The 26756-nt window shown below is 40.8% G+C and overlaps 2 protein-coding genes, 1 long non-coding RNA gene and 2 other non-coding genes across 7 annotated transcripts in view; 2 read left to right on the top strand and 3 right to left on the bottom strand.

Moving 5' to 3' along the window:
* Window positions 1-1276: 1276 nt before the first annotated feature.
* On the top strand, window positions 1277-2624 carry LOC119472436. Its single transcript, XR_005201588.1, has 2 exons — window positions 1277-1361; window positions 2439-2624. It is a non-coding gene; the product is annotated as an uncharacterized LOC119472436 (long non-coding RNA).
* On the bottom strand, window positions 1793-5099 carry EEF1B2 (eukaryotic translation elongation factor 1 beta 2). The gene is made up of 6 exons (XM_017536888.2): window positions 4615-5099; window positions 4001-4123; window positions 3243-3369; window positions 2609-2675; window positions 2106-2231; window positions 1793-1992 (listed from the first exon to the last, which is right to left on the bottom strand). The coding sequence occupies exons 1-6, from the start codon at window positions 4692-4694 to the stop codon at window positions 1838-1840; spliced, it is 678 nt and encodes a 225-aa protein (XP_017392377.1). The 5' UTR covers window positions 4695-5099; the 3' UTR covers window positions 1793-1837.
* On the bottom strand, window positions 2358-2491 carry LOC119472455. Its single transcript, XR_005201599.1, has one exon. It is a non-coding gene; the product is annotated as a small nucleolar RNA SNORA41 (small nucleolar RNA).
* On the bottom strand, window positions 2761-2839 carry LOC119472454. The gene has a single exon (XR_005201598.1). It is a non-coding gene; the product is annotated as a small nucleolar RNA SNORD51 (small nucleolar RNA).
* Window positions 5100-5168: 69 nt separating the features above from the next.
* Window positions 5169-26756, top strand: part of NDUFS1 (NADH:ubiquinone oxidoreductase core subunit S1) — a 56362-nt gene continuing 34774 nt past the window's right edge. Inside the window, exons 1-13 of one of the 3 annotated variants that reach the window (XM_017536885.2) lie at window positions 5169-5330; window positions 9919-9983; window positions 11091-11182; window positions 13377-13484; window positions 14184-14260; window positions 16393-16474; window positions 16566-16696; window positions 17306-17491; window positions 19987-20121; window positions 21194-21308; window positions 22644-22789; window positions 23404-23532; window positions 26274-26403. In XM_017536885.2, the coding sequence (XP_017392374.1) occupies window positions 9923-9983; window positions 11091-11182; window positions 13377-13484; window positions 14184-14260; window positions 16393-16474; window positions 16566-16696; window positions 17306-17491; window positions 19987-20121; window positions 21194-21308; window positions 22644-22789; window positions 23404-23532; window positions 26274-26403 (1392 nt within the window). In that variant the 5' untranslated portion in view covers window positions 5169-5330; window positions 9919-9922. Of the gene's footprint in view, window positions 5331-9918; window positions 9984-11084; window positions 11183-13376; window positions 13485-14183; window positions 14261-14739; window positions 14759-16392; window positions 16475-16565; window positions 16697-17305; window positions 17492-19986; window positions 20122-21193; window positions 21309-22643; window positions 22790-23403; window positions 23533-26273; window positions 26404-26756 lie in introns of those variants that run through there. The other 2 variants (XM_017536884.2, XM_017536887.1) reach the window with 2 other exon arrangements.

The raw sequence follows: 26756 nt of genomic DNA, 5'->3' as shown, positions 1-26756 counted from the left end.
TTTTTTTGAGACGAAGTTTAGTTCTTGATGCCCAGGCTGGAGTGCAATGGCACCATCTTAGCTCACTGCAACCTCCACCTCCCAGGTTCAAGCGATTCTCCTGCCTCAGCCTCCCAAGTATCTGTGATTATAGGCATGTGCCACCACACCCGGCTAATTTTGTATTTTTAGTAGACAGGGTTTCACTGTGTTGGTCAGGCTGGTCTCGAACTCGCAATCTCAGGTGGTCTGCAAGCCTCAGCCTCCCAAAGCGCTGGGATTACAGGTGTGAGCCACTGCACCTGGCCTCCCATGACTTTTAGGCTGTGTTGGTTGGACTATAAACATTGCTTAGAGATATTATTCAATGCATGTATCTGTTAAATCCTCTTTATAATAAAGTTTCCCACAGTCAAGGCAGTTATAACATAATATCAGATTGAGAGGAAACAGCATTGTCTAGTTCTTTTTTTTAGACTGAGTCTCGCCCTGTCACCCAGGCTGGAGTACAGTGGCTGCAATCTTGGCTCACTGCAACCTCTACTTCCTGGGTTCAAGCAATTCTCCTGCCTCAGCCTCCAGAGTAGCTGGGATTACAGGTGCCCACCACCACACCCAGCTAATTTTTTTATTTTTAGTAGAGACGGGGTTTTGCAATGTTGGCCAGGCTGATCTCTCAACTCCTGACCTTGTGATCCACCCACCTCGGCCTCCCAAACTGCTGGGATTACAGGTGTGAGCCACCACACTGGGCCAGCACTGTCTAGATCTATTTAAAAATTGACCTAAAAATTTTTGATCATTTGAGATCAGCAATTCCCAAGCACTAGTTTTATAAAACTACTGTAAAAAAAAGCCCTATCAAACATCAGCCAGACTCCAAATTCACTGTCAAAATGAAGCTGTTTCCAATGCTTATCACTTTACTCAACATACTACCCTCATCCCAGTATTTACCTGCAGCATGAGGACCAATCAGATTTCCAAATCCAAGTAAAATACTCCACTCCCACAATCAAGCAACTATGAATTATCACAGGAAAGTCAAGTTTATGTGGGAAGCTTGGGAACCAGCTACCTACATAATCCCCTCCCAGGACACGGTGCTACTCCAAATCACATTCCCAACACTTAAAAGATGGTTTCTTTACAACATGAGTCATTATTTTAAATTTGTAAACTTTAAGTAGTTGTTTAATTCATGCCGAATTCTGAGAAGCCCTCCCTCCTCTGGGTTAGGTGTCTTCTAGCAGTGTCACACATCTCACATCTTCAAGTGAGATTTGCAATTATTGCTTTCCAGCCAACAACTGATCCCAATGCAAAGATGCTGGGTTACAATAAATCACGTCATCAGGCATTGCTAAGGACATCACAAGTGGGTAAAGTTGCACTACAATTTTTTTTTTGAGACAGGCCCTTGCTCTGGCACCCAGGCCGGAGTAGTGGCACAACCTCACCTCACTGCAGCTTCAATCTCCTGGGCTCCAGCAATCCTCTTACCTCAAGCTCCCAAATAGCTGGGAATATAGTGGTGGGTGCACCACCATGCTCAGCTATGTTTTCTATTTTTTGTAGGGTCAGAGTCTCTCCATATTGCCCAGGCTGGTATCGACCCACCCACTTCAGCCTCCCAAAGTGCTGGGATTACAGGCATAATAAACCCCGCGCCCAGCCTGCACTACCATTTTTTAACAACAATGCTGAACCAAATTTTTATTATTTAGGAATCATGTATTCATTTAATTCCTTCCCTCAAAATGAAAGGAATATACACACCACCCCTCTATGTAACATACTCAAAAGCCACAGGTAATCTTTCAAGCTTTTATTTAAATGCCATGATCCAGGATGGATTTTAGATCTTGTTGAAAGCAGCCACGTCCATGGACTGGACATAGTCCTCAAAAGCAGTGATCTGTTCCTCCAGCATATCTGTTCCAACTTTATCATCTTCAACTACACATTGTATTTGAAGTTTCTTAATTCCATATCCCACTGGAACTAGTTTAGCTAAAAAGAGCATTAAAAAAATCTTAGTTAGAAAAGTCCTGTAGAGAAAGAATTGAAGCTGTATGAAAATTCCAGATGTCAGTTAAAAAAAAAAAAGCAATGCCTAAACTCACATGAGCCCCAGACTAAGCCGTCTGCTTGAATGCTTCTGACACACTCCTCTAATTTTGCCATATCTGTCTCATCATCCCAAGGTTTCACATCCAGTAAGATGGAAGACTTGGCAACAAGTGCAGGTTCTAAAAAACATAAACAGCATTATTCAAATAACGAATTACATTTTTTTCACCCTACTCTAAGACACAAACAAATCATCTCAATTTGTTTTGAGTGACTATCTCCTTTGTCAAAACTACCGATACATCTTGTGTCTGTCACACATATGCCCACTTTCTGTTTCGTTAAGAAAGAGGTGTTTAATTGTGTTAACAGTTTCTTTCCCACAGAGGAATGCCACAACTGCTACCGTAAGAACAGCTGCAGACCAGTAGCTGTGGAAGAACCCCTACAGGTTTTAAAATATTAACCTATTCAAGGAATGTGAAGGAAATTACTTCAAGGACAACTATGAAAAACATTACTTACATTACTATGAAGTTAAAAACAAATGACCTACTTTTGGCTTTCTTTGATTCATATTGTGCAAGACGTTCTTCCCTTAGCCTCTTCGCTTCTTCACTTTCCTGTAAAGAAAAAAAAATTAATCCGATTTTTCAGAAAGCCAGTTGTTCCTCTGCTTAAAGCTAGTGGGGTCATCACAAAAATGACTGGCCTTATCAGAAAAAAGCAAATACATCACGAACTCAGCCGAAAGATGGTGATTTGATTTTATTCATCATGAAACCAGTCAGAATTGAGAAAGGCATATAAATCAAAACCAGGATTCAAATCCAGGCAATTTGGTTTATCCACAATGATAAATTGCCGATCAGCGTGCGTGTGCGTGTGCGTGTGTGTTTGAGACGGAGTCTTGCTCTGTTGCCCAGGCTGGAGCGCGATCATAGCACCTTGCAACCTCTGCCTTCCGGGTTCAAGTAATTTTCTGCCTCAGATGGGATTACAGGCGCCTGCCACCACACCTGGCTGATTTTTTTTTGTATTTTTAGTAGAGATGAGGTTTCACGAACTTGGCCAGGCTGTTCTTGAACTCCTGACCTCATGACCCACCCACCTCAGACTCCCAAATTGCTGGGATTACAGGCGTGAGCTACTGCGCCCATCCAATGTATTCTTTATAGAAGATGCCATACCTCCTCATCATCAGATCCGAAGAGATCAATGTCATCATCATCTTTACTATCTGTAGCTCCACTTCCTGTAGTGTCTTCCACATCCACAGGACCATACTTGCCCAAAGCTTTCTTCACTCCTGGCAGGCTTGAAAAACATTTAAATTCAACCGCTATTGAGCTAGTATAACATCCTTTTCCAGACAATACAAAATAACTGTTTCAATCACTATTGATCACTAGATCCCTTTTGCAATAATTTACCCTTTCACATACTCCCCAGTAAACACTGTCCTATGTTCAACTGGTCACCCGATAAACATTAGTCCCATGTGAGACAGTATTTTCAATACTTACTATGATTTACTCTTTCAGTATGCACATTTCTGTTTGAAATTTCATTAAGTATGCTCAGTTCCATTCTTAGTGAAATGGAGTCCACTTCCCCAAACTTCCACCCTTGTTGGCAGTTTCAGAAGAAAAGCCAAGGACTGAATGAATGAGCCACCCTCTCACCCCAGAGGTGGGCCCCCCAGGTCAGGGTCGAGGCACATTGGCAGGGCAGTGTGGGGAAAAGTTGAACTGCTGTTGTCCATGTTCTACCTGTTCTGTGAAAAAATGGAGGACTTCAGTCTCTTGGCCTTCCAAGGTTACTGAAAAGTTTAGCTTACAATATCCCAACAAAGCTAAAGTAGCCTGGGTCCAGTTTTGTCATGTGAACACCCTGATTAACTTCGAGAGCAGTCTTATTGCTCAGCTAGACACAAAGATGATTTTACCTGGCCTTTTCCTTTTCATAAGACTTGATGTGATTATACCAACGTAGGGCATGACACAAGTCGGCAGGCGGTGGGCCGGACACTGCTTCAAATACTGCCACATCTGCTTGTGATGGCACATACCTGCCAATGACACAGAAACGTTCATACACACCTTTGAAAGACAAACGCCAGCGAAAATAATGCTGTTTGCATCACATTAACTAGTGGGCACTAGCCCCGGCAGGGGTGCTTTAATGCTTTTTTTTTCTTAGCTCCTTAAAATCAAACCATGCTTGGGTCGCCACGTTATCCTGAGAAATGTCTTGCCACTTAGTAGACCTCAACGATTGCAATCTCTAGCATTGCTCTATCTACAGCCCACCATTTTATTAACTGGGCAGCGACGCGGCGACACCTGGCTGAATTAAGTGTAAATAAAGCACATTTCAACCTTTTACAGCTAAGGAACCGCTCCCCGGAGCCCAGGCTCGCACCACACGCGGGCCTTGGGAAATGGCAACGGAAGGCGCTAACCCCTCATCCTCCCTCCCTCCCGGGGCAGCCGACGCTGCGCCACGTGGCCCCGGCCCCTGCATGCCTCCCCACCATCCCGTCTCGGCCCGTCCGCTCACCCCTCGATGTAGCTCTTGTCCGCCAGGTAGTCGTTGAGCACCTGGAGGCCGGCGGGGCTTTTCAGGTCTCCGAAACCCATGACGTCTGCTGTATCCGAGAGCTGGGGAGCAGCAGAAAGAGAGCGTACGCTAACGGCGCCCCGCGCTCAAAGAAAAAAAAGGGCCCGGAAAAGCCGGAAAATTCCTTATATAGAGACGGAGGCGTTTCCCTCCACCGCGCCCGACCAAAGGTTAAAGGTCAAAGTACGTTAACATTCTCACTTCTCCACGTACGAATTGGGGGCCCTGAATTAAGTGGCCCACAAATTGTCCCTGGACCCTTCGTTGCGTTTGGAAATAAATTAATAAAACGGGCATGTCTTAAATTCGTACCTCCACGGCTCCGTAAGATAACGGGAACCGCCCCTTGAAGCGCCGGAGATGACCAAAGACGCTCGGTCTCGGGGCTACAGGCCACTTCCGGCGGAACTGCGGGTCCAAGTTGCGCTTTCCGCCTCCCCGCTGGGCCCACCTCCGCTCCACCCTCTGGTCGGCTGACGGAAATCGCCGACAGACTTGTCGAATGCGAGGCTTCTAGTCCCTCCCGGCTTTCCGTTCTCCAGGCCCGGCTGACAGAGTTAGCTGGGGCCGCCATATTAAGTAAGCGACCCGGTCTCCTAAGGGTCGTTGTGGTCCGGACAGTTTAGCAGAGCAGCCTCCGCGGCTCCGGGGAGAAGGTGAGGTCTTGCATGGATGGGAAGGGTGAGATGCGTCGGCCAGCGATTTATTTCTTGACGGGACTGTTTCCTTTGGCCCACGCGACTTATTCTTCTCTTGTCCTTGACTGGGCGCCGCCTCCCGCTCCGCCACCTCAGAAGCCCTTGAGAAGCGGCAGGTGGGGTCTTTTAGCCACTGAGTCTGGTCTGATGAAGCAGAAAGGAAGAGGAGGATCAGGGGACCCTTGGGAACGCTGGCCCGAACGCACGCTTGCAGGCGACCTTTCCTCTGCAGGGAAAATTCAGGACATTCCCCTCTCAGGAGGAGGACGTTTTGTTCCCCAGGAGAGAACTAGTGTCCGATGGCTTAGGCCCTAAGACTGAGCCTGTCCCCCCAGATTTCCACACACCTGGTACAGTGTCTGACTGTTTAGTCGCTGTTGTTTTTGTTCACGCCTCTGTTGACTTCGTTTTGTCCATTGACCGCGTTGGACAGCATTTTATTCCTTTCACTGACAGGGAAATTGAGAAAAAGGACTTTTGAAAAGTTAGCCCAGGGTTGCATTGCGAATAACAAAACGTTTACACGTTCTTGGGGTCTAATGCTTATACTGTAAGATCTTGAATCAGGCACAACTCTGTTCACACACGAATTGACAGTATAGAAGTGTAACGGTAACTTTTGATAAGTAAACAGTTACTTTTGCGGAATACTCTTGTTTTCACCGAGTTAAGGCTGCCAGAGCACCTGCACTTTTTAAATCCGGGAAAGTGCTCTGTACAAGTTACGACCAGAAATTAGAGATTCAGTTCACTTAACAGTTATTGAACGTTTCCGAGCCAAAAATGAGTTTGTAAAGAAGAATAAAATAGGTGATATGACTGGGGAATCGTCAGGAAATGTTAGATAGGCTGGTTAGTGAAAATCTCCTTGAGAAAAGGTTTTTAAGCCAAGATGTGAAGGATGAGGAGTGGCTCGAAAGATCAGAGGGGAGAGCATTTCAGTCTGAGGTTACAGCCGGTGGCAAGAGGGGAGGGGCTGTGTGGGAACAGTGTGGAAGTCTGGTGACCCGTTAAGAAGCTATTGAAATACTCCAGGCAAGGAGTGATGGTGGATTGGGATAGGGTAGTACCTTGGATGGATGCAGGATCCATGTTGGAGAATGTGGAATAGAATGGTCCCTATACGGAAAGGTATCCAGTCTAGTATTAGAAATGATTGGTCATTAGCATTTTTCCATCTAAAGAGACAATTATTTCTGTTGCTACATGGTATGTCAGTGTTCAAAACACATATGGAAGTGTTGCAAATCTGTGTTTCTTACTTTGGCCTATGCCTTGATGCTCCTGTCAATAGCCTAGTTCTAGTTGATTTCCTATTTAAAGTGAGTACTATTGTTATATCGTATTTTAAATAGTATTAACGATTTTAAATTGAATGAAATACTGATTGTTGATTGCAAATCCGTCAATGCTCTAATGCAGTAAGTTTAGGTTTACATTTACATATGCTATCGGTTTTTAATAGGACAGATGTTACTCATTTCTAGAACTTGGTGATACCGTCTTAGGTCTTCAAGAAGGGAAATATGCAAACTCTTTGTCCTTAAGGAGCTTACAGTCTGATAGGTACTAAAATTGATTACTAACCTATACTTTAGTAAGTGGAATAATAAAAATAAATACACAGTATGCACTGGTACTAAAGAAAAAGCACAAAGAGCACTTTAAAACTGATTGTCGGTGGCCCTTGGTTGTTCACAGCTGTAATCCCAGCACTTTGGGAGGCCAAGGTGGGTGGATCACCTTGGTCAAAAGTTCAAGACCAGCCTGGCCAACTTGGCCAACCTTGTCTCAACTAAAAATACAAAAATTAGCCGGGCATGGTGGCAGGTGCCTGTAATCCCAGCTGCTTGGGAGGCTGAGGCAGGAGAATTGATTGAACCTGGGAGGGACAGGTTACAGTGAGCCGAGATCATGCCATTGCACTCCAACCTGGGTGACAGAACGAGACTCTGTCTCAAAGAAAAAAAAAAAAGCTACACACACAGAAACTTATTGTCAGTGGCCACCGGTGCTGCCTAATTTGAATTCAGCTTTAACTGGCATTTATTGAGCTCCTACTAATAGCTCATAGTCTAGGTAGTACTGTTTTCCTCCTGCTCTGTAAGTAAAGAATCAGTAACTGATTTACCAAAAATTACTCACTAGCAGGAAACAGAGTTTATGTTTGCAAATTCAGTATCACATATTCTTAATGAAATGATGAATTAATGACATTTCCTGTTGTACATCATCTGTGATAAGTGTGCAGAATTTTGTGCTTAAAACCAATGTATATGCACTGTTATCCAATAATACTGTTGCAAGTATTGAAACTTTACTGTTGAAATTTTTTAAAATACATTCTAATCACATAATTTGCTGCTGCTTTTTTTGCTTGTTTGTTTGTTGTTTTTTGAGACAGGATCTTATTCTGTCTCCCAGGCTGGAATGCAGTGGCATGATTAAAGCTCATTGTAACCTTGAACACCTGGGGTCAAGCCATCCTCCCAGGTCAGCCTCCTGAGGAGCTGGGACTACAGGTGCATGCCACCACACCCAGCTAATTTTTTATTTTTTTGGTAGAGATGGGATCCTGCTGTGTTGCCCAGGCTGATCTCGAACTCCTCGAGGTGGCCTCCCAAAGTGTTGAGACTACAGGCATGAGCCACCTCATCTGGTCAATTTGCATTTTTAATACCTTTAGAAGTTCCAAATGATTTTAGATGCTTAACCTATATGATCAAGTGAATAGGCAAAAAGGTCAGTGCTTAGCCTATGTGATCAAATAGGAATAAAACCCAACAAGTTTAGAGGTTTTGGTACCTTGGCTGGGCACGGTGGCTCATGTCTGTAATCCTAGCACTTTGGGAGGCCGCGGTGGGTGGGTCACCTGAGGTCCAGAGTCTGAGACCAGCCTGGCCAACGTGGTGAAACCTCGTCCTACTAAAAATACAAAAATTTGCCAGAGTGGTGGCAGGACCCTGTAATCCCAGCACTAGGGAGGCTGAGACAGGAGAATCGCTTGAACCTGGGAGGCAGAGGTTGCAGTGAGTCGAGATCACACCACTGCACTTCTGGGTGACAGCGAGACTGGGTGACAGCAAGACTCCCGCTCAAAAATAAATATATAAGCCGGGCGCGGTGGCTCAAGCCTGTAATCCCAGCACTTTGGGAGGCCGAGGCGGGTGGATCACGAGGTCAAGAGATCGAGACCATCCTGGCCAACATGGTGAAACCCCGTCTCCACTAAAACTACAAAAAATTAGCTGGGCATGGTGGTGCGTGCCTGTAATCCCAGCTACTCAGGAGGCTGAGGCAGGAGAATTGCCTGAACCCAGGAGGCAGAGGTTGCGGTGAGCCGAGATCGCGCCATTGCACTCCAGCCTGGGTAATAAGAGCGAAACTCCGTCTCAAAAAAAAAAAAAAAATAAATAAATAAATAAATAAATAAATATATAAATAATAAAAATGCAAAAATTAGCCTGGTGTGGTCTCGCACACCTGTGGTCCCAGCTACTCAGGAGGCTGAGGCAGAATTGCTTGAACCTAGGAGGCAGATGTTGCAGTGAGCTGAGACTGAACCACTGCACTCCAGCCTGGGCAACAGAATAAGACTTCATCTCAAAAAAAAAAAAAAAAAAAGTTCGGTAATTTTTCTGTTTGTGGTGTTTGTCTTCGAGTCACGTGGTGTTTATGTAATCTACCCCCATTTATTTCAGTAATTCAGTAAGCCTTTTAGAGCAGTGTCTTAACTTCAGCACTATTCATACTTTGGATAATTCTTTATTGTGGAGGACTGTCCTGTACATTGTAGGATGTTTAGCCAGCACCCTGCCCTCTATCCACTAGATGTTGGTAACTTCCCCCTATTTGTGACAGTACTGTCTTCAGACGTTGCTAAATACTCCCTGGGGAGCAAAATTGTCCCCAGTTGAGAACTGTTGTTTAAAAGCTTACTCTGTGCCATCCTGATGGATAGATACTGAAGATAGAAAAATCAAGGAGTTAATGCAGTGAGGGCAGAATGGGCTTATAAGCATATAATTGGAAATCTGTAAGACAAGTGTATCAGAAAATAGCACTCAAGACACCTCAAAGGCTTGGGCTGGTGAGCTATCTCAGAATATCTCAGGAGGCTTTAGTAGACAGCTATGCTTGAAACATGAAATAATAGAACGGGTATTGGTAGGAAATGAAACACAAAAGTAGACCTTATTTTACATAACCATTAGTGATAAGCTCACTGTTAGTCTTGCAGTTTATTTTACTGTGTGGTAGTGTTTTAAGTTTGATCCTTTCTAAATAATTTTTTTTAAATGACAAAACTCCTCTTTGCATAGAATTAGAAAGTGCAAATGTATACAATAGCTGTTGCTGCTTAGCTCTTTGACATTGTACAAGTCTATGTCTCTGAGACTAAGAATTCTTATCTACAGACTTTGAGGGAAAATATCAGAACCTGTGAATGTTCAGCGACATTATGTATGTGAAATACTTTAAAGCCATAAACTTTACCAAACAGTTTTTTCCATTACAATAATATAATTCTTTGTTTTATTTTTAGCAATATGTTAAGGACACCTCTAAGAAAGGCCTTAGTAGGCCTTCCTAAGTCTCCTAAAGGATGTGGTGAGTATTTTTTTTTAATTTGCATTCATGGGTATTATACTTTATTTTTGTAAATTTGTGTCTATGGAATATATATATATATATATTTTTTTTTTTAGTCCGAGATGGCTATGAAAAGTCTACAGAATATTTTATCAAAGACCCTAAACCCATAATTTTAAAAAATAAAAATAGAAACAGACTGGGCACAGTTACTCATGCCTGTAATCCCAGAACTTTGGGAGGCTGAGGGAGGTGGATCACCAGGAATTCAAAACGAGCTTAGCCAACATGGTGAAACCCCATCTCTACTAAAAATACAAAAATCAGTTGGGCATGGTGGCGCACGCCTGTAATCCCAGCCACTCGGGATGCTGAGGCACAAGTCGCTTGAACCTGGGAGGTGGAGGTTACATAGAGTCAGGATCACGCCACTGCACTCCAGCCTGGGCAACAAAGTGAGACTCTATCTCACATACACACAAAAGAAACAAATGATCTAAGTTGAATAATTTTCAAAATACAATTTTACTTTAAACCATTTATAGGAATTATCATGGAATGGAATGTATTAGGAACCACACACATCAGTGCCAAAATGGAAAAATCACATTCTGTTTTTGAAAAGTGATCTTCCCATGAACATATTTTCAGTGGTATTAACAGTTTCAGTTTAAAGTTCAGCGCGGTGGCCCATGCCTGTAATCCCAACACTTTTGGAGGCCGAGGTGGGAGAATTACTTGAGGTCAGGAGTTTGAAACCAGAAGCCCTGTCTCTACTAAAAATACAAAAATTAGTGAGCATGGTGGCATGTGCCTGTAATCCCAGCTATTCAGGAAGCTGAGGCAGGAGAATCGCTTTAATCTGAGAGGTGAAGATTGCAGTGAGCCAATACTGTGCCACTATACTTCAGCCTGAGTAACAGGGCAAGATTCCTTCTCAAAAGAAAAATTTTAGTTTAAACTACTATCAAAAATAGATAAACCTAAGTTTGCATCTAGAGAAATACGGAGGAATAATACGGAATGAAAAATTTTGGGTTTGTAGTTAGAGTTAATTCATCCATTACCATCTGCTATAATAAATTAAACTCATCTGTTTTTTACTTCAATATCTTTGATGGTCAGCCCGAACAACTGCCACAGCAGCAAGCAACTTGATTGAAGTATTTGTTGATGGTCAGTCTGTCATGGTGGAACCAGGAACGACCGTCCTCCAGGTAGGCATACGTTCTAATTTTTTATTTTGTGTGTGTGCTGATTTTTAAAAAAAATACTAATTTAATTCCTTTATACTGTTTAAAGTATTAGTAAATCTTTAAAAGAACTATATGTGGCAAAATTATATTAATATTATTTCATTTTAAATCTTGGCACTTGAAAGTGAGCTATCATTTATTTTTAGTGAACTGCGGTAGTTTTTTTGTTTCTCTTCTGCATTCCAAATGAATACCCATTAAGAAATTGAAGTAACTTAAATTAGTTACTATAGGTAAGTTTGTGAAAAAATAACCTTCATTTGTTGTGGGCCTGCTTGATGCTTTTCACTTTCATACAACCTTTCTGTGATTAGTAGCATAGGAATATGTCCTACAAAGCAGGTAAACAAACGGAGGGTAGCATGTGCTTAAATTCATGCTCTATATATTTAATTTCTTCATATTCCTCCAGAAATAATAAATTGGTCATAGAGAGGTATTGCTTCACACCATTTATAATTTGTCACAGATCTAAATGTTCTTTGTTCATTTTAGGAGTCATTTCTAGACTATCTGCCAGTCACAGACAAGTAAGCACAAAAATGATATAAATAAATGTGTGTTTAAGGTACAATGAAAAGTTGTGGCAGGGATAGGAGGTAGTAGAAAGAGATGTCGGGTGCCTCAGGTGATCCTTGAGGAAGTGTTAAAGGATGAACAGGTGTGTTCATATGTGAATAAGAAGGACATGCTTGCATTTCCTATGGAAAAATCAGTTAAGGCAGATAGCTTGTCATGTTTTGAACGCTTCAAATAGTTTAATATTGATGAAACATAAGGTATAATTAGAAGATGAGATTACAGGAAATCGAGTTATTGAGGACAGGAAGGTCCAGTCATGAAATACAATGTCTGTTACGTGGAAGAGCTTATATTTTGATCCATCAGGAGTTTTGCTCTCTATTTAAGCAGGGTAACAGTAACTGTAGAGGATGATGGTTTGAAGAATAGCAAGACTGGAATAAGAGACAAGGAAAAAGCATTTTGTATTAGTGGAACAGGATACAAAAAGGCCTAAAATAGATAGTGGCGATGGGAATGAAAACAAGCGGGGAGATTCAAGGGAGAATGAAATGTAGACAGGCCTTCAGGAATGATGAAGAGCAGAGGAATTTCTCCCCCCGTTGTGCAGAACTTCCCAATATGCTTCAATAGTGGGGAAAAAACACAAAAGTTTTAGTAGAGACATAGAGACAGATAGTCCTTTAGAATTCAGAGAGCAGAGGAATTCTTGTGGTTTTCTGCATTTGTTAGGTTATTTTGAAGTATGTAGAGGGGAGAGATTATTTGAATTTAAGCTGTCTGTGGAACATACACATGCAAATGCCTGTAAATCTGAAGCTTGGAGAAGTGGAAGACTAACACAGCTGCAGATGAAAGTTTGGATATAATCATCATAAGGAATATCAGCTAGTGTGAAGACTGGAACACTGTCTGTCTTGTTCACTACTATACCTGCATCCTGCACAAAAGAAACAGTCAACACATTTTTGCTAACGAAGTAATTTAAACACTGGAAATTGATGAGATTGCTTTAGAATGACGTCTGGGGGTGGAGGAAGTGACTCTAGAGGAAATTTGAACATTAAAAGGACTAAAAGCAGGAAGAAATTGCAGAGGAGGGTAGGTAACAATTGATAGAGCAGGAGTAATCCCCCTTACTGGGCAAACAGGAACTGGGAAAAACTTCAGCCACAGTGGGAGGTGAGTTCTGAGTGGGATATAGGAGCCAAAGACAGAAATAAATCATAGCCAGCTAGATGATGTGTAGTGAAATCTCTAATCCAAAGGAAGAGAGCAAGGCAAAGAAGTAGTCCAGGTATGAAACCACTGGGACAGAGGTTGAAGGGACATTATGGACAACAGTTCAGAACGGATATGGGAAGTCAGGTCGTCAGCACAGTCGAAGGATACTTTATCCAGTTTCTTCCACATAAGGTGAAGTCATGCCAAGGATCCTAAGATCCTCTGAGGCAGCTTCAGAGGAGAGAGGGGTTAAAATCAAGGGCAAAGAAACTGACTGAAATAAGAATGAATGAAGATACATAGATAGATAGTAGTAATAAGATGGCTGTATATGTGTGTTTCAGCAATAACAGCAGTGAAGTCAGGTTATTCTAATGCATTTTTTTTTTTTTTTTACTTTGTCTTCTAGGCTTGTGAGAAGGTTGGCATGCAGATCCCTCGATTCTGTTATCATGAAAGGTTGTCTGTTGCTGGAAACTGCAGGATGTGCCTTGTTGAAATTGAGAAAGCTCCTAAGGTACTTGATACCTAAAATCCTACACCATGCTGTAGAAGGCAGAAAACTTTAAGTCTTGCAGCAAACTTTATTTAGAATCAATATTGTAGTGGAAAACCTAGCCCTCTTTACTTTTATCTATAAATTTAATTCTTTTGTGTAATTGATTCTCTTCATTTCAAAACTGGAAACAGAAGTGCTTTATAAACACATATGCCATATGATTGTAACAGATCTAGAAATTAAAGGTGATTTACAGCTGTCAGTATTTCCAAATGGTTGTGTGATTTATAACTAGGATGTAGAGTTGCCAAGTAGAACATTAGAATTGCTGATGCCTTACCATTTTTAATAGAGAAAAGGGTTGCAGGGAAGAGGTTTACTTTTAGTAGTTTCATTTTGGTGTATGCAATATTTAACTCAGTAGTGCCTGCTAATCAAAGCATAGTTCTTTGGGTTCTGTTTCAGAGCAGAATAAAAATTGCATTGACTATTAGAATAAACTTAAAAACCAGGATGTTTTATCTCTGAGATAAATGCGAAGTACTAGATCATCATACTATGAATATGAAAACTTAGTTTTAAAAAATACTCCGTTCTTTGCCTGTTATCCAATGTATAATTTAATGTTTTTATATAATTTAACATTTTTATATATTGGATTGGTTGTAATTACAAATAAATACAAAAACACATTTTTTTTTTTAATTGAAATCCCAGGTTGTAGCTGCTTGTGCCATGCCAGTAATGAAGGGTTGGAATATCCTGACAAACTCAGAAAAGTCCAAGAAAGCCAGGTACTTTAATGTTACTCAATGTTGTAGCATTGAGTAATATGTAGCATTGAGTTACTCAATGTTGTAGCATTGCTTTCCTAAAGTAGAAAATTGCCGTTTTCTTTTTTTGACCTTCCCATAAATTAAGAATTTAATATTAAGGGCCAGGCGTGGTGGCTCACGCCTGTAAACCCAGCACTTTGGGAGGCCAAGGCGGGTGGATCACGAGGTCAAGAGATCGAGACCATCCTGGTCGACGTGGTCAAACCCCATCTCTACTAAAAATACAAAAAATTAGCTGGGCATGGTAGCGCGTGCCTGTAATCCCAGCTACTCAGGTGGCTGAGGCAGGAGAATTGCCTGAACCCAGGAGGCAGAGGTTGCGGTGAGCCGAGATCGCGCCATTGCACTCCAGCCTGGGTAACAAGAGTGAAACTCCATCTCAAAAAAAAAAAAAAAAAAGAATTTAATATCAAACTCTGAAGAAGTTGGTGCGCTTGCCATCTAGGAGCAATAGAAGCGAATTCTACATAGTAGAAGAGGTCAAGTCAGAAGTTTATAGTATTGAGCCTTAGGATCAACATTAAAAATCCTTGCCTAGTAACTTGCTCAACTTGTGATAAAGGGTGAATCTGGACTTATTAAGCTATTATTTCATTGATGTATTTGTACTGGCACTGATTTTTTTTGTTTTGAATTAATGTGAATATTTTCTGAGGACCGTTCAGCAACTTTTGATCATTTGGTATTGTTCAAAGTTACAATTTTCTGGCTGGACATGGTGGCTCATGCCTACAATCCCAGCACTTTGGGAGGCCAAAGCAGGTGGATCATGAGGTCAGGAGTTCAAGACCAGCCTGGCCAACACAGTGAAACCCCATCTCTATTAAAAACTACAAAAAGAATTAGCCGGGCACGGAGGCACCTGTAATCCCAGCTACTTGGGTGTTTGAGGCAGGAGAATCACTTGAACCCAGGGGGCAGAGGTTGCAGTGAGCTGACATCCTGCCACTGCACTCCAGCGAGAGTGACAGAGTGAGACTCGCATCTCAAAAAAAAAAAAAAATGTTGTCCAGGCTGCTCTTGAACTCCTGGCCTCAAGTGATCATCCTATCTTGACCTCCCTCCTATAGTGCTGGGATTACAGATGTGAGCCACCAAGCCTGACCAAAAATAATAATTTTCTAGATCCTCTAATGATACTTTATTCTAGGCTCCTCTAAGTATTTTCCAGATTGTGTGTTTAATACTACCAGAATGATAATTAGGAGGCTGAGGTGAGAGGATCACTTGAGCCCGGGAGGCAGAGGCCATCCTGGGCAACATAGCAAAATCCTGTCTGTTAAAAAAAAAAAAAACTACCAGAATGATAGTTAATTGGCATTTCTGATACTAAATGTAAAATTACTATTAACTGTATAAAAAAATATACACCTGGCTGGGCATGGTGTATCATGAGGTCAAGAGACCAAGACCATCTTGACCAACGTGGTGAAACCCTGTTTCTACTAAAATACAAAAAAATTAGCCAGGCGTGGTGGCACACACCTGTAGTCCCAGCTACTCAGGAGGCTGAGGCAGGGGAATCCCTTGAACCTGGGGTGGTGGAGGATGCTGTGAGCCGAGATCATGCCACTGCACTACAGCCTAGGCAACAGAGCAAGACTTCATCTCAACAAATATATATATGTGTATATATATATATATTTATACATATATATACACATCTATGAAAGTTGTTTAAATGGCCTATAGGTGAGCCTGGCGCAGAGACTTACACCTGTGATCCTAGCACTTTGGGAGGCCAAGGCTAGGAAGGATGACTTGAGGTCAGGAGTTCAACACCAGCCTGACCAACATGATGAAATCTATCTTGCCTCTACTAAAAATACAAAAATTAGCTAGGTGTAGTGGTGAGCACTTGTAATCTCAAATACTTGAGAGGCTGAGAATTGCTTGAACCCGAGGGGCAGAGGCAGGAGGCAGCAGTGAGCCAAGATCATGCCGCTGCACTCTAGCCTGAACAACAGAGTGAGACATCATCTCAAAAAAATAAATAAATAATAAAGCTTATAGGTCATTTTGAGTGCTAGCTGTTTATGTCAGTCTGTGTGTATTTGATAGTCATTTTATATGTTACAATCTTCATGCAGAGAAGGTGTGATGGAGTTCTTACTAGCAAATCACCCACTGGACTGTCCTATTTGTGACCAGGGAGGTGAATGTGATCTGCAGGTATGTAGTAGAATTCTGTCAATCTTTTTGGTTGTCTCAGATATTAATTTTATTAGCAGCATTAGATTGACTCTTTGATAATCTACTTAAGGACCAGTCCATGATGTTTGGAAATGATAGGAGCCGATTTTTAGAGGGGAAACGTGCTGTGGAAGACAAAAACATTGGGCCATTGGTAAAGACCATCATGACAAGATGTATTCAGTGTACTCGCTGCATCAGGTAAATTTTTTTCCTAGTTTCTTATATTATAGAATGTCATTGTATACTTATTTAATAGTCACAGTTTGATTAATAATAACTTTGGACTGAATGGCTATTTTTGTTGGGTGGGAGAAGAGGGATGCTATTTTTGAAGACCAATAAAATAAGTTCACTTTCAATTAGTACCAACTTCAGGTGGATTTAAGAATTAAAACCTGGGAGGTGGGGAGAGATAGCATGGGGAGAAATGCCAGATATAGGTGAAGGGGAGGAAGGCAGCAAATCACACTGCCATGTGTGTACCTATGCAACAATCTTGCATGTTCTTCACATGTACCCCAAAACCTAAAATGCAATTAAAAAAAAAAAGAAATTAAAATCTACAAGCATTCACTTTCATTGTTAACTTGCTGCGTTGTACACATATGATTTGTACAAGTTTCTGCATATGTGTTACACCTCAACAAAATGCAAACATTTAATTATTTTTTATTAGGACTGTGCTCACCATTGAAAATACGCTCATTTATTTTTAGTGTTTTGAAAATCATCATCTCTTTGTTATCATGAATAAGGAAATAATTTTGCTGGACTTGACCATTTGATGGCACATTTTTTATCTTGTAGGTTTGCAAGTGAGATTGCAGGAGTTGATGATTTGGGAACAACAGGCAGAGGAAATGAAATGCAAGTTGGTACATACATTGAAAAGATGTTCATGTCTGAACTGTCTGGAAATATCATTGATATATGCCCTGTAGGTGCTCTCACCTCTAAGCCCTATGCCTTTACTGCCCGGCCTTGGGAAACAAGGTATCTTTGTATTTTATGATAATTTATTTTTTGTCCTTAATTCATTACTATTCAAAAAGAAACTAAGTTTCACTTTGTTCCTGAGTTTTAGGAAGAAAGTGTTGTTTTGGTCTGTTGACTTTTTGTTTGTTTAAGTAAAACCCTTTAAATAGAAGTTAAGTAGTTAGAAGTTAATTGTAGTTTTCTTGGAAATTAATTATAAAGCACTCAACCACAAAATTATTTGTTTCACCTGTTCTTCCAAGGAGTTTAATAATGTTGATATTTTAAATTTATAGTCTCCTATGTTGTTGTATATTAAGTTTTCAACCATTAGGAATGTCATGTTACTTAACCAGTTTCTGTTAATAGACTTTTAGCTTATTTATATTGCTGTTCACAAATGTTTGTATATATCTCTCATTCTCTCAATTAAACCAAGAAGTGGAGTGGATAGATGCAAGAGATGTGAATTTTTTTTTTTTTTTTTTTTTTTTTTTTTTTTTTTTTTTTTTTTGAGGTGGAGTTTTGCTATTGTTGCCTAGGCTGGAGTGCAGTGGCATGATCTCGGCTCACTGCATCCTCCGCCTCCCTGGTTCAAGCAATTCTCTGCCTTAGCCTCCTGAGTAGCTGGGATTACAGGCGCCTGCCACCATACCCGGCTAATTTTTGTATTAGTGGAGACGGGGTTTCACCATGTTGGCCAGGCTGGTCTTGAACTTCTGACCTCATGCTGCCTGCCTCAGCCTCCCAAAGTGCTGAAATTACAGGCGTGAGCTACCGCGCCAGCCTGAGGTATGAGTATTTACATAACAAATTATCCAGTTTTAAACTTTTTACTTTCCTTTCTCTCTCTTTTTTTTTTTTTTTTTTAAGACAGAGTTGCACTTTAGTTGCCCAGACTGGAGTGCAGTGGGATGATCTCAGCTCACTGCAACCTCCACCTCAAGCGATTCTCCTACGTCAGCCTCCCAAGTTGCTGGGATTACAGGCATGTGCCAGCACGCCCAGCTAATTTTTGTATTCTTAGTAGAGACGAGATTTCTCCATGTTGGTGGTCTCGAACTCCCGACCTCAGGTGATCCTCCCACCTCGGCCTCCCAAAGTGCTGAGATTACAGGTGTGAGCCACTGCATCCACCCAAACTTTATACTTTTCAATTTTAGGATTTGGCTTTTTGTTTCTGCATAATTTCTGTATCCTTACTGAGAATCTCTGCTTGCTGATTCGTGATTGTCATACATCCCCTTTAATTTTTAAACATGATTTTCTTTGGCTCTTTGAACATATTTTAATATTCTTGGTTTTATTTTTAAATGAGGCTTAGGAGTTCCCCTGTGTCTGCATAGTTTAGTAGTCAGGTATGATTATACTTCAAACACCTTGACCTAATAAGAATTATGTTCTTTTCCAGTGGATCTGTATGTAGATAAAGGAGCATCTTCAAAAGTTGAGGCTATTTTCAAGTCTGCCCAACTGTTATATTACTTTGCACTGAACTCTTTGGGTCTCAGTATTGTCCAGGAGTTTGTGAATAGGTTGAGCCCATTCTGGTTTCACCTGTGCATATAGCAGCCTTGGCTAGGAATGCTTGCCGCAATTAACACTACAACCTCAGGCTAGTAAAATCTTGACTGTCCTCAGCTATGATGACCTCCAAGGATCACCTCCACAGACAAATTTGCCGATTGCTCCAAATTAAGGGAGTTGTCTCCCTCAGTAGCAAAGAAGTTCTCATTTTCACAGTCTGCCCCACACTCAACAAAATTCCATTTCGAGGGGCTGGAGAGGAGCATAGGAGCAACACTGAGCCCAGCCACGAGTTTTTCAGTGCATAAAAGCTTCCCACATTCTTGTGTGCCTTTAGTAGATTTCCAAACTGCTAAGATGGTGGATTTTGTCATTTTTGTCCAGCTTTACTTTTGCTTTTCAGTGGGAAGGTTTGTTGAGCTCCTTAATCTCCCATAGACAGAAATCCTGCCCCTTTTGTTGATCATCCCAGATTTGGCTAATTGGAGCCCCTTCAATCTAGCTTCTGTGTCAGATAATAGTTTTAAAGCCTTCACTATTGTGCCAGGAATTTATGTGTTCAAATATGGGTGTGCTGGGAGCAGTGTCTCACACCTATAATCGTAGCATTTTGGGAGGCCAAGGTGGGAGGATTGCTTGAGGCCAGGAGTTCAAGACCAGCCTGGTCAACATAATGAGCCCCTGTCTCTACAAAAAAAAAATTTAAATGACTTGAGAGGATCGTTGGAGCCCAGGAGTTCTACGCTGCAATGAACTATGATCATGCCACTCTAACCTGGGCAACAGAGTGAGACCCCATGGCAAAAAAAAAAAAAAAAAAAAAAAAAGTTGGGAGTTCTTTTATTTAATTGCAATTCCTCTGAGCTTCACAGTTTTAACTAATTCAGAAAGGTAATTAATTGTAAAAATTTTTTTTGGTAAACCAGGTAACAGAAATTTATTTTATTCTCTAAAGCACCATAGTAAACACCATATGTGTTTCTCAGAAAGACAGAATCCATTGATGTAATGGATGCAGTTGGGAGTAATATTGTGGTTAGCACAAGAACTGGAGAAGTGATGAGGATTTTGCCACGTATGCATGAAGACATCAATGAAGAGTGGATCTCTGATAAAACCAGGTATATGATATATTGTTTTCCTTAACTTTTGTAGTTTATTTAAAGGAAATTTTATAATAATTTTAAAGTTATCTTTTATATTTGCAAATTATTTACTGAATATAGACTACTAGAATCTGAGCTGCTTATATAATGTGATCATACTGACTTTAATAGTCCTAGGTCAATCCTGGATATTTTATTTACTTTGAGAAAGATCTTTTTTCCTCCCACATGGAGAAATTGAAGTAGATTGATACATTCTCAGCTTATTTCAGTTTGTTCATTAGAGAAAAGAAGCTAGGCTGGGCACGGTGACTCACACTTATAATCGCAGCACCCTGAGAGGCCAAGGCCGGATGATTGCGTGAAAGAAACTAAATGGCCAGGCGCGGTGGCTCAAGCCTGTAATCCCAGCACTTTGGGAGGCCGAGGCGGGTGGATCACGAGGTCAAGAGATCGAGACCATCCTGGTCAACACGGTGAAACCCCATCTCTACTAAAAATACAAAAAATTAGCTGGGCATGGTGGCGCGTGCCTGTAATCCCAGCTACTCAGGAGGCTGAGGCAGGAGAATTGCCTGAACCCAGGAGGCAGAAGTTGTGGTGAGCCGAGATCGCGCCATTGCACTCCAGCCTGGGTAACAAGAGCGAAACTCCGTCCCCAAAAAAAAAAAAAAAAAAAAAGAAAGAAACTAAATGTAAGAGTTTGCACAATGTAATTTTGATAAAATATCTAGAGGTACTCAGGTTTTGTAAATAAAAATGATTTGCCTTTTTTAGATATCAGATCTCCTTGTATTGTAATTTTAAGATTGTTCAGTTAGCTAAAAGTATAAGAAATCAAACTTTTTTTTTGTATGGATTTAAGGGAAGAAATCAAACTTTTAGGTGGTATTTTAGTTTTAGGTGAAGTTCATAAAATCTATTCATCTTTAAAAGTATCTGGAATAATTACTTGTGTCTAGATGTTTAGATATTTGATACTTTAACCAGCACTATATTTTAATAACATTTTTTGTTGATTTTAAACTTGAAAATTATAGTTGCTTCTTTAGCAAGATTCCACAATGGTGTAATTTCTGTTTTCTAGATTTGCCTATGATGGGCTAAAACGTCAAAGACTTACCCAGCCGATGGTCAGAAATGAAAAAGGGCTTTTAACCTATACTTCCTGGGAGGATGCACTCTCTCGTGTAGCAGGAATGGTAAAAATGGAAATAAATAGTGTTAAATAGTGTTTGCGATTATCAAGAAACATCTTTACCATGAAGGGGGAGGAGGGGCGTATGTTTCTTCCTTTTTTTCCCTTTACTAAGATTATGATTTAATCTTTCATTTTACAAACATCTATTAAGGACATATGCTAGATATATTATGCTAGACTAAAGGATATAAAAACACTGACATGGTTCCTGCATCCTACAATCTTGTAGTGGAGAAAGTTGCACAATTCAGCAATTATTATATGCAGCTATGAGTAATTATATAGGGAGTAATATGAGTAAGAGCATATAGGAGGGACGCCTAACTAGGACAGACATATCAAGTGTTTTCCTTGGAGGTTGCAGTGAGCCCAGGTTGCACCACTGCATTCCAGTCTGGGTGACAGAGTGAGACTCCATCTCAAAAAAAAAGCATTGCCTTCCTACAGAGGTGATTCTTTTTTTTTTTTTTTTTTTTTTTTAAAAAGGGTTTCACCATGTTGGTCAGGCTGGTCTTGAACTCCCGACCTCAGGTGATCCACCCACCTTGGCCTCCAAACTGCTTGGATTACAGGCGTGAGCCACCACGCCCGGCCAAGAGGTGATTCTTAAAGAAGAATCTGAGAATGAATATGAGCATGCCAGAGCACAAGTGGAGGGAATAGTTTTCTTACTAGAAAAAGACAACATAAAGCACTACAGGGGAAGGCAGATACTTCAAAGGAGGTTGCATTTAAGGTAACTGTAGTTCCACTTTATTCTCCAGACCTCATTTGGAAGTGCCTTTATTCCTAAATATAAAACAAATAGCTTCCTTCCAAGCTGATGTTTTTAGCTGTGGCCCCACATAATACCTCTGCAGCTTCTCACTTTTAGATTAACAATTATTGTAAAACTTTTTTTTTCTTTGAGATGGGGTTTTGCTCTTGTTGCCCAGGCTGGGGGTGCAGTGGTGCAGTCTCAGTCTTGGCTCACTGCATCCTCCATCTCCTGGGTTCAAGCAGTTCTCCTGCCTCAGCCTCCCGAGTTTCTGGGAATAGAGGCATGTGCCACCACGCCCAGATGATTTTCGTATTAACAGTAGAGATGGGGTTTCACCGTGTTGGCCAGGCTGGTCTCAAACTCGTGATCACAGGTGATCTGCCCACCTTGGCCTCCTGAAGTGCTGGGATTACAGGCATGAGCCACCGAGCCTGGCTGTGTTGTAAAACTTTTTAATCAGAAATCTGTTAACTTTTTTTGTACTTAAAAACAATTACTGTTTTATTTTCTGAATATTTCATTGTGGTTTTTGCTGCATGTAGGTTTCTTGGTGATGCCCTTTTCATCTATTTCTAGTTGCAGAGTTTTCAAGGCAAAGATGTGGCAGCAATTGCAGGTGGCTTGGTGGATGCTGAAGCCCTAGTAGCTCTCAAAGATTTGCTTAATAGAGTGGACTCTGACACCTTATGCACTGAAGAGGTCTTCCCTACTGCAGGAGCTGGGTGAGAAATATGAAGCTAGGATCTAGGCCTTCCTTTCTTCTTTTTGTTACAAGTTAAGTATAAAATGAGACAACCTGGATTCTCCAATATATCCCCCAATTTATTTTCACATATAGACCAAGATCAAACCAGAAGTTGTAGGAAATAGAGGAATCCACTTATCAATTAGTATCTGAGACCAGGCACGGTGGCTCATGCCTGTAATCCCAGCACTTTGGGAGGCCAAGGCATGTGATTGCCTGAGGTCAGGAGTTTGAGACCAGCCTGGCCAACGTGGTGAAACCCTGTCTCTACTAATAATACAGAAATATTAGCCAGGCATGGTGGTGTGTGCCTATAATCCCAGCTACTGGGGAGGCTGAGGCAGGAGAATTGCTTGAACCAGGGAGGTGGAGGTTGCAGTGAGCCAGGATTGTGCCACAGCACTCCAGCCTGGATGACAGAGTGAGATGCTGCCTAAAAAAAAATTAACTATCTGAAATGTTCATTTAATTTAGAAATACTTTGTAAAATTTTTTGTTTGGGAATGCAATGGGTTTGATGATATGAGAATATTTCATGGATTCTCTGTATATATTAGTTTTAAATTTGCATTTTATATGTTGTATTTCTAGCACAGATTTGCGTTCCAATTATCTGCTTAATACTACAATTGCTGGTGTGGAAGAGGCAGATGTTGTACTTCTAGTTGGTACAAATCCACGTTTTGAGGCACCGCTGTTTAATGCTAGAATTCGAAAGAGGTTGGTAAATTTATTCAAGGTTTAAAAATATTTATGTAATTTTTCTGTTTGTGAAAAATGACATCTTCCTAATAATGTAGGTGGTAATGAGACTCCAAAAGATAACTAGAAGACAATTTCTTCTTATTTAAAATATTTTTTAATTTTTTAGAAATGGAGCCTTGACATGTTGCCAGGCTAATCTCAAACTCCTGGGTTCAGGCCATCCTTCCTCCTCGGCCTCCCAAAATACTGGGATTATAGGCATGAACTGCCATGCCCAGTTGTAACAATTTCTCATAGGTCCATTTTCTCCTCTCCTTGCTGGTCTTTTAAACTTATTTTGTCAGCTTATTATTTTGAAATAATTCAAGATGCTTGAAATGGTCTTTGTATACCATTTTGTATATTGTTCACATAGATTAACTGATGTTAACATCTTGCCATATTTGTATTATGATTCTTAGTATGTGTATATATATATGTATATGTATGTATATATGAACATATGCATGTGTGTGTATTTGAGAGAGAATCTAATTTTCTGAATCATTTGGAAGTTTCTGGTGGACATGGTGCCCTTTTATACCTAAATTCTCAGTGTGGATTTCCTAAGAACAAGGAAGATTCTCTGAAATAATCAAGAAATTTCGGCCGGGCGCGGTGGCTCACGCCTGTAATCCCAGCTCTTCGGGAGGCTGAGGCAGGTGGATCACCTAAGGTCGGGAGTTCAAGACCAGCCTGACCAACATGGAGAAACCTTGTCTCTACTAAAAATACAAAATTAGCCTGGCATGGTGGCACATGCCTGTAATCCCGGCTACTCAGGAGGCTGAGGCAGGAGAATCATTTGAACCTGGGAGACGGAGGTTGTGATGAGCCAAGATCGCGCCATTACACTCCAGCCTGGGCAACAAGAGTGAAACTCTGTCTCAAAAAAAAAAAAAAAAAGAAAGAAATTTAGTTTTTTTGGTTTTTCATACAGGATCTGGCACTGTTACCCAGGCTAGGATGTAGTGGCATGAACACAGCTCACTGCAGCCTTGACCTCCTGGGCTCAAATGATGCTCCCACCACAGCTTCCTGAGTAGCTGGGACTACAAGCATGCACCACCATGCCCAGCTAGTTTTTTAAAAATATTTTTTGTAGAGACAGGGTCTCACTGTTGCCCAGGCTGGTCTTGAACTCCTGAGCTCAAGTGTTCCTTCTGCCTCAGCCTCCAAAAGTGCTGCAAGTAATAGACATAAACCACTATACCCAGCCAGAAATTTAGTTTTGATACAATATTATTTCATAAGTCACTGTTTATATTTAAATTTCATTAGTTTTTTTCATAACATTTCTTTTATAACAGTTGTTTTATTTCCTCAGGATCCATTCTGGAGCCATACATTGCAATTAGTCTCACAAGTTACTTTGTAACATGCCTTCTTTCTTTTAAATTTACATCTTGGAGACTTATAAAGAGGGTAGCCATATAGTTTATTGTCTAAACTAGGGGAATGAAAGGGTGAATTATTAATTATATCGGGATAACAGGTTAAATAAAAAAAAAAAAAAACAGCATTGTCTCAGACAAGCCAGACTATATAGTCACTGCACTTATGACTTTTTTTTTTGAGACAGAGTCTTGCTCTGCCACCCAGGCTGGAATGCAGTGGCACAATCATGGCTCACTGTAGCCTCTACCTACTGGGTTCAAGCGATTCTCGGGCCTCAGCCTTCTGAGAAGCTGGGATTACGGGTGTATGCCACCGTGCCTGGCTAATTTTTGTGTATCTAGTAGAGACGGGGTTTTACTGTATTGGACAGGCTGGTCTTGAACTCCTGATCTTGTGATCAGCTCACGTAGGCCTCTCAAAGTGCTGGGATTACAGGCCTGAGCCACCATGCCCGGCCCACTTACGACTTTTTGGAGGAGCTGGAGCCATAGTTCTCTGCCATAGAGAATAAATATGAATATAACATAGTATATTTCCCTGAGCCTCATTGTTGAAAGCAGCACTTCCCTTGTGGGGGTCTCATGACCATTGCATTTGGGTGCATAGGTCACTTAGTGCAGCACTTGGCACAGAGTAGGTGCTCCCTAATACAAGGTACTCACTGACATATATTTCCATGAATTATGAAAATGTTTAAATGTGCTTAATGGATAATCGAGATAAATGACACTGCCATGTAAATATTGCAAAATAAAAATTACAGATTAACTCCAAAATTAAAATATTTGTTTACACCTGATTGAATAAAGCTTTTTTTTTTTTTTTTTTTGAGACGGAGTTTCACCCTTGTTGCTCAGGCTGGAGTGCAGTGGTGCGATCTTGGCTCAGTGCAACCTCTGCCTCCAGGGTTCAAGCGATTCTCCTGCCTCCTCAGCCTCCCAAGTAGCTGGGACTACAGGCATGCGCCACCACGCCCAGCTAATTTTGTATTTTTAGCAAAGATGGGGGTTTCACGATGTTGGTCAGGCTGGTTTTGAGCTTTTGACATCAAGTAATCTACCTACCTTGGTCTCCCAACCACTGCGCCTGGCCTAGATAGCATTTCTACACAGCAAATTAATGCATTGAATTGCCTTGGCATGCTTTTTTGCAACACTGTTTTGTAAGGTACATAGTAAATTATATCTGTTAAATGTATTATCAGTGCTTTTGTGCTTTTAACATTTTGTAATAGTAAATAGATGTATCACTTATCATTGATGAGACTGGTAACTGCTTAGCTTAGTTATTGACTTCTAAAAATGTTGTTTTTATTTCAGCTGGCTGCACAATGACTTAAAAGTGGCCCTTATAGGCAGTCCAGTGGACCTCACTTACAGCTATGACCACCTGGGAGACTCCCCCAAAATTCTTCAAGATGTTGCTTCGGGTAGCCATCCATTTAGCCAGGTGCTCTGAAGTTATATGTGTCTATTCTTGTTGATTTTTAATTAATATTTAAACTTAACTGATTTTGTGATAATCCTATGTGATTGTTAAAACTTATACCAATACTGAAAAGAATGTGAGGAAGAAAGTAAGACATTACCTAAAATCCCACTACCTCAAAACAGGTATTGATAAAACATCATAATCATCTCTCCATTTATACAGAGAGCAAAGCAAGATGGATGAATAGTCAAACAAAAGTGAGATCTTATTGTACATGCAGTTTTTAATTATCAGGGTTTAATTTTCTTGAAATTATCTGAAAAGAAATTGAAGTAAAACTGAAAGAACTGCACTTTCTTTTTTTTTTTTTT

The sequence above is a fragment of the Cebus imitator genome, unplaced genomic scaffold (assembly GCF_001604975.1).
Source record: "Cebus imitator isolate Cc_AM_T3 unplaced genomic scaffold, Cebus_imitator-1.0 Scaffold101, whole genome shotgun sequence".
NCBI lineage: Eukaryota > Metazoa > Chordata > Mammalia > Primates > Cebidae > Cebus > Cebus imitator.
This window is presented reverse-complemented; position numbering and strand designations above follow the sequence as displayed.